The sequence below is a fragment of the Amblyomma maculatum genome, chromosome 2 (assembly GCF_055883805.1).
Source record: "Amblyomma maculatum isolate TAMU_Amacu chromosome 2, ASM5588380v1, whole genome shotgun sequence".
NCBI classification, from domain to species: domain Eukaryota; kingdom Metazoa; phylum Arthropoda; class Arachnida; order Ixodida; family Ixodidae; genus Amblyomma; species Amblyomma maculatum.
In genome coordinates this window covers 208,643,631-208,656,238 of record NC_139345.1, presented here as the reverse complement: position 1 = coordinate 208,656,238, position 12,608 = coordinate 208,643,631, and the positions used below count along the sequence as shown (strand labels likewise).

Genomic DNA, 12,608 nt, shown 5'->3' with positions numbered 1-12,608 from the left:
TTTTTCAAGGCTCCTACGAATGAGGCACCTGCCAGGGCTATAACCAAGCTGCTCTGCAACAGCTCTGCTGGTTGCTGCCATCCCTAGATTGAAGCGAGAAACTGCTTCTGCAACAGCCCTTTGAACAGCCAGCAAAGAATCATGCGTGTTTTTAGAGCATTGGCTCCAGATAACAGAGTGCAGGCACTCGATAGCATTCTGTGTCATGCCATCTTTGCAGCGCTTCAAAAGGGCCTCGTCGCCCAGCCTGGCAAAAACTGGCTCAAGCGCAGTGCAAACATGGCCTGGCAGAGGGTTTTTGTGTGGTGGAGGCTCCACCTGGTTTGCCAAAGCACGATTGAAGGCACACCATGAATCAACTCCTTGAGGACAGCAACTGTGATCTGGGGCTTCATCTGTTGAGGTCAGGTGCAACAGCGTAGCTTGCACTGCCTTTTTCATGCCTGCGACGTCGTGGCTATGGCTCCGCAAGGCATACCCATAGTAATTGATCTTTTTTATCTTTTCTTGGGTAAGGTTGCCCTTTCCACCAAGAGATTGCCCTTGTGCCTTCTTTTTCTCAACCAAGTTGCGAAGAGCCGTCCCCATCCGCTTGTGGACATGGTTGAGGCAGTCCTTCTTTTGCGATGGATATATATCCATACACGCCTTCCTGGGTCAATGCATGAAATGTGCGGCTATCACCATCCGAAAGCATGGTTGTGTACCGCAACCCATTTTTTTCCAAGGACCTATTGAATAAAATCATAGCTGCTTCGGTCTCCATTCGTCCGGCATTGCAGTCAATGTTCTTCATACACTTGTGGTTCACAGCCCAGTCACCGTAACCATCATCACTGGGATCAGGTGCCCCTTGGCACCCACGACAGTACCTCGAAAGCACAACATGGTCCAGTACAAGGCCAGTGTACAGTTCTATAATGCAGCCAACTGCAATATTTGAATTGTGGCCACGCGTTTTCCATGTGCCATCAAATATCACGTCTACATTTCCTGTTGGGTTCAGGAAGTCTTTGTATAAGTCCTTCACCACTTTGACACTTGCTGCTTCTGTAGCAGTAGCAACTGCCTGGCAAGCTTTCACCATGGTGTTCATGTGCCCCCTGAAAGTTTTGTGGTGAAGTCCTCGGTGGGAGAGGTTCATTGTTGCACAAAAATCCGCTAGAGCAGTCACTCCCTTCCCTATACTTTGTATGCCTTTCATCGCCCGCAGATTTACTTCAAAGGGTGTGATGCTAGATTTCCCGGGCACTCGTGGCGACGAAAAGTGCCGCTTGGCGAAATCGCAATTCGAACATGTGAGCACTAACTTCACAGCTAAGCCATATTCTCTTCCGCTGCATTTCGCGAGTTGAACACTGGCCATCCCACACTTGCTGCAGCTTGTGGATGCAAACAGCTTCTTCAGTATGCTCATATCAACAATTATATACTCAGTGCCGCGATCGTCGTCTACACTTACTGTGCTGACGTTCATCAGCTCGAACTTGCGGGAAGTCGCGGACTTCTTCGCCAATGACGTCTTGGCGTTATCTGCACATTTTTCGCGTCCCGCGCACTCCGCCTCCGTAAAAAACACTGTGTCCAAACGTTGAACACGCGAGCTCGGTTTAGCCGCGTCCGTCGGCGCTGAAGCGACGTGCGGAAACGCCGAAGTCGTCGTTAGGCTTAGCTCAGCCGGCTGGGCCGCTTCCGACGACACAGAATTTGAAGAGACTCGCAGAGCATCAAAAGTCGATATTTTCGACGGGCTAAGTCCAGGCGCATCCACTGGAACCGCAGACACTTGCGGTAACACCGAAGTTGACGCCGATCGGCACGGTCCAGCCGCGGCGTCCACCAACGAAGCTGACATCGACGATGTCGGTCCAGCCGCGTCCATCGGCAAAACTGTGGTCGACGAGTTCAATCCAGCCGCATCCGCCGACGGCCCTGCAGCTTGCGGCAACACCGAAGCTGTAGTTCTCGATGTGGCACTCTTCTTATTCCACGCGCGTCTCCTTTTGCCGACTGCTTTTCGCGTGCTTGCTTTCAAGCGCGCGTCCCGTGCCATCGAGACACGGAACAGACACCAGGCATGCAAATACACACGAAAACAATAACTTCGAAGCTAAGAGGAGCGAGTTAATAGTCAAAATATTTACAGGAATGATGAGAAAAAATGCAGAACGAGAAATGCTAGGAAACAAAGAGGAGCGCAAAAAATCACGTGCCAGCGGGCAAAAGCAGACGACGAAGAGTCGGCAACGCGGTCGCGGGAGGTGAGGCATGCGTCAGGGCCAATCAGAGGGCTGCGCCTCGGAGAGCGCGCGCTTTACCCAATCAGCGGCTGTCTCGCGACGATTCACCCCTTGCGGACGGATGCCGAAAGCTCCGCTGTGCGAACACCTACAGCGCGTTGAGAGACGCCAGGAGAGAGAGCGGGAAACGAGCTTTCAAACGAGACCAAGATGGCGCCTATCGGTTCGCGCCGCGCGGAGCTACGGCGGCTTGAAAATGGTGCAAATTTTCGCGTTTGGCGTTCAATTTCGGCTCACCGACGTTTCTAAATTGCCGTTTTTTTAATACTTTGAGTAAGAATTGAGCTATAATATTTTGTAGAGGCATAGTCGGGACATTGAAGACTTCAAAACAGCAATTTTTAAAAATTGCCATTTTTGACCATTTTTCGCGATTTTAAGACCCGCATCCCCCCTTAACGTCGGCAGGCGCCATAGCCACGTCAGCTACCGCGCGCAGAGGGTTCGCAACACACGCTGGAGAAAGCGTCCCACGTCTGTCTGAAAACGGGCTCAGCTGGCTTGGCGCATGCGTAGCGCATGCTGAAGGAGAGAGCTCGGCAGAAGAATGGGCACACCCATGCACATGGCTTGCAAATGTCATGTGCTGGCGCGCGGGAAACGATAACTGCAGATGCGCGCGCCTTTGGGGAATGGGCACGGCGCTGTCCAGAACTGTCCCCTCTCATTCCTGCCGCGCGTGGCTTGAAAACGTCACGCGGCAAACGGCCAAGGGTGATGCGATCTTCTTTGGGGAAGGCACATTTTTTAGTGCGTGGTGCGGAGTTCGATATATCGAACGACCGGTGAAATTGAGCTTGATATATGACGCGGCTTTCCTATACTTTTACATGGGATTTTCAAGGGGATATTCCGTGAGTTCGATATAACCAAAATTCGATATATCCGGGTTCGATATAACCGGGTTCGACTGTATATGTTCGCTCAAGTTACGATCGTGAGAGCCACAGGTGCTGCAAGTTCTGAAGAAGCGCATTATGCTCTCTGTACATGAGGAAATGTAACAAAAAATGCTTCACAATTTCTTTTCAGGCGCTAACACAGCGATGACCATGTGTTCAGTTTGCCAATACTATCATCAATTTTCATTTTGCCGTATTTCCCAACGTTCCCCTGCTTTTATGTTTTCTTTTTTCTTTTTCTCGGTCTCGTGATAAACATATCAGCAGTGTTCTAAATTATTTTGCAACCCCCTTGGCATTTCATATGGCTGAGATTGACTGTAAATAGATTACGCAGCATTCTTTGAAGGAGCTGATATTCAAAGTGCAGTCAGCGATGAGTTACCTGCGAGTCAAGTGACACAGAAGCACAGCCCCAGCCATGCTCTTGGATGTCCATATCTTCAAAAAACTGCATGCAAAAGAACCTTTCCTCACCCAGAGATAACACACATGACACACGTGCACTGCACAATTGCATACACAGGCCCCCATTTTCAAAACAAGCCCCAGCTGCCCACGTTGACCCTGGGGACAGGCTTAGGCACGGGTAGCGAAAATGCTGCAGATCTTCCTCTGAATATCTCATGCTTGACATGCACAGCCCCGTTAGGACTGCAGCTCTATGACAGTGGCTCAGTGCTGTGGCTTCAGACAGACACAACAGGTGGCTAATGTTGATGCAGGCGCTGATCTCTGGGCACACCAGTTTATTTTGGACATCTGTGCATGCCAGGCAGACAGACCCCTATCCACAAGTATGGCAGCAAAGAACACAGAGAAAGAAGGGAACGGCAAGAACACAGAGAATGTGCTGGAAGACGGATAGGAAGAAATTAAGGTGACACGCAGAAGAGCAGAGGCCAAACAAAAGAGACATTAGCAGTTCTGCCGTGTACACAGCATAGTGTCCTCTGCTCTAGAGAAATTAGATGCCAAGAGCACAAAAGAAAAATCATGCAAAAAGAAGCAAGGGCGCAGGTTAGTACCGCCACTGTTGGTACAATATACTGTCTTCTCATGGTGAATGCAGTGGAACATCTAGCACATGCTGTGTAGCGCGAGCATCTCATTGTGAGAATTCACATCACACCTTGTTTGGATGCATCATGCGAGGTGGGGCCAACAACTTGGGCTTTTAGATAACAATCTTGAATAGCCATGCCAGAGCGGTTGACCGGGCATGGAAATATAGGAGGCTGTAACTAAGTACATACTCGAATAGAATCGAATAGAATATTTTTTTAATTCTCCCAATAAAATATTCTGTGAAACATGGCCGCCACAGATAGGCAAAATTAGATGCATGTGAATATCAAATTTCAGGGTGCAAAGCGACTTTGAATAGTAAAAATTATTGCAAAGAAATATTTGTTTCCATTCATCATCAGCAACCAGACATTAATAAAGAATAAGGAATCATACAGTGGCAATAGCAGTAAAATCTATATTGCGGACTAATGCCCTGTTCACAATACTTTTGAGAGAAATTGCTGCTAGAAAACACAAACGTTATGCCATACTTTAACTTGATGCTCAGAAGGAAAAACAAAAAATGAACTCAGCGGTTCAGCTATCCTTGAACCAATTCAAGAGCATTAGCCATAGGCCAGAGCCACATTCGCTGGTGCTTCTTCGATCTTGGCTCGCTTCCACGCTTGGTAAGCTTCTTGGCAACGGGCTAGTGTGGTTTCTTGTTGTTTGACGGTCTCAACAGCCTGTCTGGTATGGCTGCGCACGCTCTGTCTTACGCGAGAGTGGCTTCTTCTACGCCACACTGCCTCTTTGTCAAGCCGCCTGGTAGACTCGCATGACACTACACTCACGGTATCGGTCGCACTCACCCAGGTGGCATATCTAATGGCATATTACCCAGGTTAAATGAAGAAGCTGTGCAGATGAAACTTCATGAAGACTATAATGTTCACCACATAGCAAGAGCACGTTGCAATTGTAACGTGACGAAGATGACTATGCTTACTACACAACGCAAGAGTGCAATCTTACTGTATGATTCGTGCTCTCTTGGTCAATGCCGGTAGGCCATACAGTTATAACCAAGCATGCTGATAATGGGTGAAAATACAATATTGTTTTGCAGTATCTCAATTTTCTTTTTCCATAGCTGTGTTTTTAAATAAAATGTTTCTCATTTTCAACACATATCTGTACAGATTTTTGAAATTATTCAAAAATACTTTATTTGCCACCCATCATTATTCATAATCGCTTTTCACCAGAAAATTTGTTCTTCGCACACCTTTAACAAATTTTCATTTTTCTGGCCATGGTTTCAAGATTTCACCTGTAATTTCACCTGGCAGCATTTGAAAAAAATCTTAGGGGGTTCTTTGAATCACTAAAGTGCGATGAGGCGAAATTTATAGCGAAGTGGATTGTAGCCCTCCACTATAGTACCCCTTTGTTCTTTCACTCCCACCTTCCTCCTCAGTTTCCTTATGGCACGGTTCAGGTGTACGTACACGGAGAAGTATGACAGATACTGCACCTTTTCTTTCCTGTAAACCGATTTGAAATGCCACTGATTCGTGCTTAAGTACATCTGCTTCTGTATGCTAGCTATGTGGTGCGGCGTTCGAGAAAGCGCCAAATGAAAGGCGCCGCACGGACGCCTGGATCGAACATCCAGCTAGGTCAGCTTCGTATATGCGTGACTAGCCTGGTAAAGTCAGCAGCCATGACCGGATGCGACAACATGGTGACGTCAGTTCCAGTTATTAGACATGACCGGATGTGACGTCATCGATCAGGACGCACGTCCGGTCATAGCCAATGACGTCACCAAGCGATGTCATTATCATTATCACTAACTACCACTACCATTATCGGTCACTATCTACCACTAACTAAAGTTCTTCACTGACAACTTTAAAGGTAAACAGTACCCCACGGAATCTCAAGGTATCCCATAAAATCTGACGAAGTGTGACACTTCTCATGAATGTACACAAGCACGGAGGAACAGACAGACCCTTATGAGCCTACACAGGATTTTGCCTTACAACATTCAACTTGACCCTGATGCAGTTTTTAGTATCTCAATTTGCTTCGGAAATAATTAATTGCTTAAAATTAATTAAAGTGATATGAACTTCATCTGCCTAGCTGTTCCTTGTTGTCTGCTTCCCCCCTTTTTGTAACCAAAAAAGCACAGTGAGGATAACTGATGGTCGCTTAGGGTAACAAACTGGACTCCAAGGGAAGGAAAACGTAGCAGGCGGTGGCAGAAAGTTAGGTGGCTGGGTGAGGTTAAGAAGTTTGCAGGGGTCAAGTGGATACAGTTAGCACAGGACCGGGTTAATTGGAGGAATATGGGAGAGGCCTTCACCCTGCAGTGGGTATAGTAAGGCTGATGATGATGACGATCAATGCAATGCATGCAACCTCCCTCCCTCCCCCCTCCGAGGAGAACATTACCCACCGCCTGGGGGCTGTGTTCGGCACCTGTCTCGGAGCTGGGGCTGAGTGTGCTAGGTGTGGCCGGTCCCACAGTGGGGGGCACAGCACCGTCCTCCATCGCGTCCCTTCTCTCGGGGGTCACCTGGGAGGGCAAAAACACCCACAGCAGTGAGCCAGCAGGCCTCTGTTGAACCCACTACTCTGCAGATGGCTTCCATCCAAATGTCCAGCACAATTTCACACACTCCTGTCCCCACAGTGACCCATGATCCATCATCAGGGAACACAGAAATATGGAATGATTCCGACAAACACAGCAGACTCCACCAAAAAAAGTAAGCACACTGATGTCCCATCGTCCAGCACTGCTCTTATGGCGCTGCCATGTCATTCAAGCCCACCATAACACACACATTGCTATGACATGAAATGAATCTACGATATATCAGCACTGCAGCATGTGTCGCCTACCCATTCAGTTCAGTCTGCTTAGCATGAGAAAAGATGCTGCAGGTCTCCTCAAACACAAATGGTGATGCCAACCCAAGAAAGCTGTAGACAAATTTTATTAGCACAGAGGTGGTACAGCCAAAAATGACTCGCGGTCTGCAAGCCTGCATGCAATTATAGTTAATCAGCTCTGCGTGAGTTCAAGGACTTACCAAGCAAGACTGAGCACTGGCAAATTTTTTAATGCCTCCAAATTTGCAACAAGGCCTCTATTGTTACATTTACCACCTTATTTCGTGAAACTCACCCTGCTCTCCTCAACTTTATTTCAAGCCTTTCCATTAGCCTCCAAGTTTTTGCCCCACTGGTGAATACTGGACAGATGTACTTTGACTGTACAGCCAAACATTGCTACAGTGAGCAGGTCAAGAGCTGCAAGCTGGTTGAATGTACCTCAAATCCATGATATTAAAAATTTGTTAAAACTGAGTGCATATGAAAGAACCGAAGGCATGCTTGCTAAGGAGTGGGGAGACCTCAAACCTTCAGTGCCATTTTCAAGGTACTGGCAGCATTGCACATATCCCAAAAGAAAAAGCCCCAAATATCAGCTTAGCCCCCACCACAGCAGTTTCGCATGAGAAATGGATATTGCGGAACCAAAAGGCAGTTGCAGTCAAGCAGCAGCGGTGACTTTCCCTACCCTGATACAATAGACTTGGGCCAGTCAATAGCACCTTCAGCCCTTCAACACTGCGGTGCCTTAGGTGTCTTAGATAACGAGTGCGAGCTAAAGGTGGGGAAGCTTGCTGCTTGCATTAGCATAGGAAAAGCAAGGCACCAAAGAGCACAACAATATACAATAGTATTCCACTATACAGTACAGAAAAACTTTACTAACACGTAGGAATTCAGGGCATGCAGGCTACCGGGTCCTCGTACGACACCCCTGCAACGCAAGCGTTTATGTCCCTGAGGCCCGTAACATTGCCACCCTGGCCAATGGCCATGGTTCACGGTGCACGCAATAAGACTGGCAATTGAGACACCAGCAATGTGCAAGCCGCGCATGGCAGCCAACTGATCCCTGTGCTTGCAGTGTGACTAACAATCACAAAGTCGGCAATGTAGGGCAAGCGCGTAGCACTCAACGCTGAAGCAGCAGGTTGCGCACTCACACCATATATAGCAGCATAGGACAGTGTTTGGAACATCACAAAATTCCACACATTGTAAACAGTGCACTCCAGCTAGGGAACTTTATGAATTCGTATCCCAGAGATTCTACTGCATAACTGTGTGGGTGTGCCAAGGCTTAGCTGTGCGTTATAATTTTCAGTGCTAAACAGTAGCTACTTTTAATCTGTAAGTGCAAACCAAATGTGCACCATCCAATGCTTATATTTTCTTTCCCATGCTCTGAATATCTTGTGATAACTTAACATAGACTGATGTATACCTCTGCTGTTTCTCATGCCCCATTACCTATCGCAAATCGCAGCCCATCTGTCAACCTGTTCAAAAACACTTTGCTCAAGAGGTCATCGGAAAAGATTGTAGTTGGTCTGTATCGATGATTTAGTACCACATCTTACCACTCCGAAGCGACATACTTCCACTTAAAACGACCCTCTTATAAGCGAGATGGGCCCCCCTCAAACAATGCTATGTATGGGTACTGCAACCACCAGCCATTTTCACACATAAAATGAGATGATGTGAAAATTGGTATTTGTACCTAAATGCAAACAGTCATCAAGCAGCCTTTTGTGTCCATGTCATCACGATTTGAACAAAATGGCAGGAAAAATAATGCTACATTTTTCAATGCAAGTTTGATGGCAACTTCTGCCTTTTGGTCACAAAGAAAAATCAACTCAACTATACAACAGAGTTTTACCAAGAACAAAATCCGGTTGTCATCATCCTTTTAGATATTTATCTATGTACTCTAACAACATGAATCCACATATGCGAGTAAAATAAGCAGAAACCAACAGCCAGGCTTTACAAAACCCAAGGACCTCAGTGAAACCACACCACTCAGGCATATCACAACTATACTTTACGACAGAATGGCTGCCACAGTAACAGAACTGGAGACATGGCCCTACATTCAGTAGTGTCAGTACCTGAAAGCTGCTAAGCTCCATGGCTCTTTTACTGCTGCCACACACATACTATTGATCTCGACTGAGTCAAATCTCAAGTGACGTTTCATGTGTGCTCGAAGTGCAATGCTGCCACGCATCTCCACTCGATCCTGGCTGACCTAATGACCTACTAAAAAATGTTCACACTGTACGCACACACACAGAGCTGTACGAGTCATCATCATCATCATCAGCCTGACTATACCCACTGGAGGGCGAAGGATTCTCCCATATTTCTCCAATTAACCCGGTTCTGTGCTAGCTGCATCCACTTGACCCCTGCGAACTTCTTAATCTCATCCGCCCACCTAACTTTCTGCCGCCCCCTGCTACGCTTTCCTTCCCTTGGAATCCAGTTTGTTACCCTAAGCGACCATCGGTTATCCTCTCTTCGCCCTACATGTCCTGCCCATGCCCATTTCTTCTTCTTAATTTCCACTAGAATGTCAGTAGCCTAAGTTATTTCTCTGACCCACTCTGCACGCTCCCTATCTCTTAAGGTTAGCCTTACCATTTTTCGTTCCATAGCCCTCTGAGTTGTCCTCAACTTAAGTAGAACCCTCTGGGTTAGCCTACACGTTTCAGCCCCATAGGTAAGTACAGGTAAGATGCAACTGTTGTATACTTTCCTCTTGAGCAATACCGGTAAGCTGCTAGTCATAATCTGCGAGTGCTTGCCAAATGCGCTCCATCCCAATCTTATTCTTCTTGTTATTTACTTTTCATGGTCCGGATCTGAAGTAGACATATTCGCCTACTACTTCCAGTATTTCGCTACCTAATGTAAACTGCTGTTCCTTCCCGAGGCTGTTGAACATTGCCTTAGTCTTCTGCATATTGATTTTTAAGCCTACCTTTCTACTTTTCCTGTCAAGGTCACCAATCATTATTTGCAGTTCATCCCCCGAGTTGCTGTACGAGTGATGGCGAACAAGTAAAGAAAACCCTCCTCATCAAAAATCCCATGGCTGCACAAAGCTACAGCGGGATTCCCCACAAGTGCATGCCAAAAACTACACTACTGGCCTGTGGACATGGGTGCTGCTTTTTTCACTACTGCCCAAGCAGGCGGGTGGCACTGAGAATAAACACCATATTGAAAATCAATTCGCACTGAACAAAAAACAAAAAATCTCTTTAAAATATCTCGTACATATAAATTATAGATGGTTGCGTCTAACATTGTGAAGAGACACACAAGTTATGAGAGATGCTGTAGTAGAGGATTTCGGACCAATTTAGACCGCCTGGCGTTCTTTAAAGGGAGAGAACACTGGCCAAAATAGGTATGTCACGAGATTATGGTGGAAAAGAAATGTCTTGCCTAATATAGTAAAGATAGAGCACTACAGTATCAAAGATAAGAGATTTTACAATATTAATTTGCCAATGCAAATTGCATAAAAACAACTGAGGTACTATCTTGCGCAGGAACCTTATCACTTTAGCTGCAGTAAATCGCGTGACTACACCTCAGCAAAATATCACCGATTTTCATAAGTACACACTGTTCTTTTTTCTTCCAGGAGTGCTTGTAATATTTTATTATATCTTGCACTCTCTCCAGTGCGTCTTTAAATAAAAACCACCCCTCCTTTCGCATAGCGAGAAGCATGCTTTCAGCTTTTGTACTGGATGGCGCCACAGTGATTTGAATTCCGTGGATGAAGCGATGATAGTGCCCATTAAAACTGTTGTCGACGAGACATACGTTATTATGCCGTAACAGCTTAAGTGTGGAAACTGGAAAGGACACTACCATAAGCTAAAAATGCCTAATTACTGTCTAGCGAGAAACTTATTATTTGTTTTCGGTACATCTTTTTTGTCAACTGCCAGTCGTTCTCGCAGTCGCTGTTCATGGTTTCCAGTATCAGGCTACATAAAAACCGGCACATGCACTGATCGCAATATTCTCTCTAAAATATTTCTACAGCGTTTCTACCAAAATCGCTATGGACTCGAACATTTTAGACAGCAATCTGTCCATTGCGCTGAAAAAATTTCAATGCCTAAATTCCCGTGTTCTGTCTCTGTGCACCAGCGTGTGGTGCACAGGCACGCATATTTTACTTTTGTAGAACATCTTTTTGAAACTTGAGCTTTGCATCCGATTGTTTACTGAGCAGAAGGGCAGCCACCTTAGACCAGGACTAGAAATCCTGTCATCCCACAACCTCAGGAATCAGCTTAGGGGTTGAGCAGCAATGGACAGAGTTGCAATCAACTTCATGGTGCAGCACTGCAATCCCGATCACAAGTCCCCATAGGATAGCAGTGTGACACTTTGTCCCTACTGAAAGGTATGCAGCAATAAAACGTCCTCTGGGCTAAAGCCATGGGCCTGGAACAAGAACCCTGCTCCAAGGGGGAAAGTCTCACACACCTCAAAAGACCACCGGCCATTGGTGGCCTCTGCGGTGTTGTAGCCTGAGTCGAGAGTAGGTGGCCGCCGGACACCTCCTTCCCCAAGGTGGCCACCCTGCTGCTCCACCCTGCACAGAAGACAGCCATGCTGTGAAACACTGGAGGCTGAGTAATGCGCCTTCCCTCTGCAAAGGTGACCGAACAACTAGCATTCAGTCGCATCTCTTCTTGATAAATATACATACTGTGAGCACTGTATGGCGCTTCATCTTTCACACGGGTGAACGTGCTGCTTCATCTTCATCTTGCTCTCTCTTGCAGATACTTATCGTCATCGCGGAGTGTGGTTCGCGACAGTGTGCGACCAGGGCTTCAGGTCTGCAATAAAACCTCTTGCGCCAAGCCCGACCTTACACGTGGTGGAGGTGCGGGGCTTGGCGGATCAGGTTTTATTGCAGACCTGAAGCCCTGGTCGCACACTGTCGCGAACCACACTCCGCGATGACGATAAGTATCTGCAAGAGAGAGCAAGATGAAGATGAAGCAGCACGCTCACCCGTGTGAAGGATGAAGCGCCATACAGTGCTCACAATAGTTGCAATTTCTGAATGCTGCCCTGATGATCAGTGTTTGTTCAGTAAAACTTTCCGTGTTTCTTTCCATGTGTTATCAGTGTGACCAGCGTGAGTGCCACTTGCCAAAAAACGCGAAGCATAGGCAGGCCACGTCTGCCATATCTCCCCACCTGTTCCTGTAACCTTCCACAAAGTGCTTGTGTTTTGACTATGTCTGTTGTGCAGGACATTGAGTGAACAGTAACAGAAGCAGATCGTGGCTATTCAACGAGCAAGATTTTTAATAAAGAACATCGCGCTAGATTTAAAAAATGGAGTGCTTACTGCTAGTCTTCCTTTTGCTGTCCCCCTCCTTCATATACATCACAAAGGGCAGATTTTACCGACATCATTATGCTGAAG

General features: G+C 46.7%; 1 protein-coding gene across 6 annotated transcripts in view; it reads right to left on the bottom strand.

Moving 5' to 3' along the window:
* The window catches only part of Lrch (Leucine-rich-repeats and calponin homology domain protein), a 170,935-nt gene that overhangs the window by 94,686 nt on the left and 63,641 nt on the right, over positions 1 to 12,608 (bottom strand). For 5 of the 6 annotated variants that reach the window (XM_084595668.1, XM_084595670.1, XM_084595671.1 and 2 more), the window contains exons 6-8: positions 11,651 to 11,759; positions 6,684 to 6,803; positions 3,588 to 3,653 (exon numbers count right to left, since the gene is read on the bottom strand). In XM_084595668.1, coding sequence (XP_084451794.1) covers positions 3,588 to 3,653; positions 6,684 to 6,803; positions 11,651 to 11,759 — 295 coding nt within the window. The remainder of the gene's footprint in view (positions 1 to 3,587; positions 3,654 to 6,683; positions 6,804 to 11,650; positions 11,760 to 12,608) is intronic. The other variant, XM_084595669.1, reaches the window with a different exon arrangement.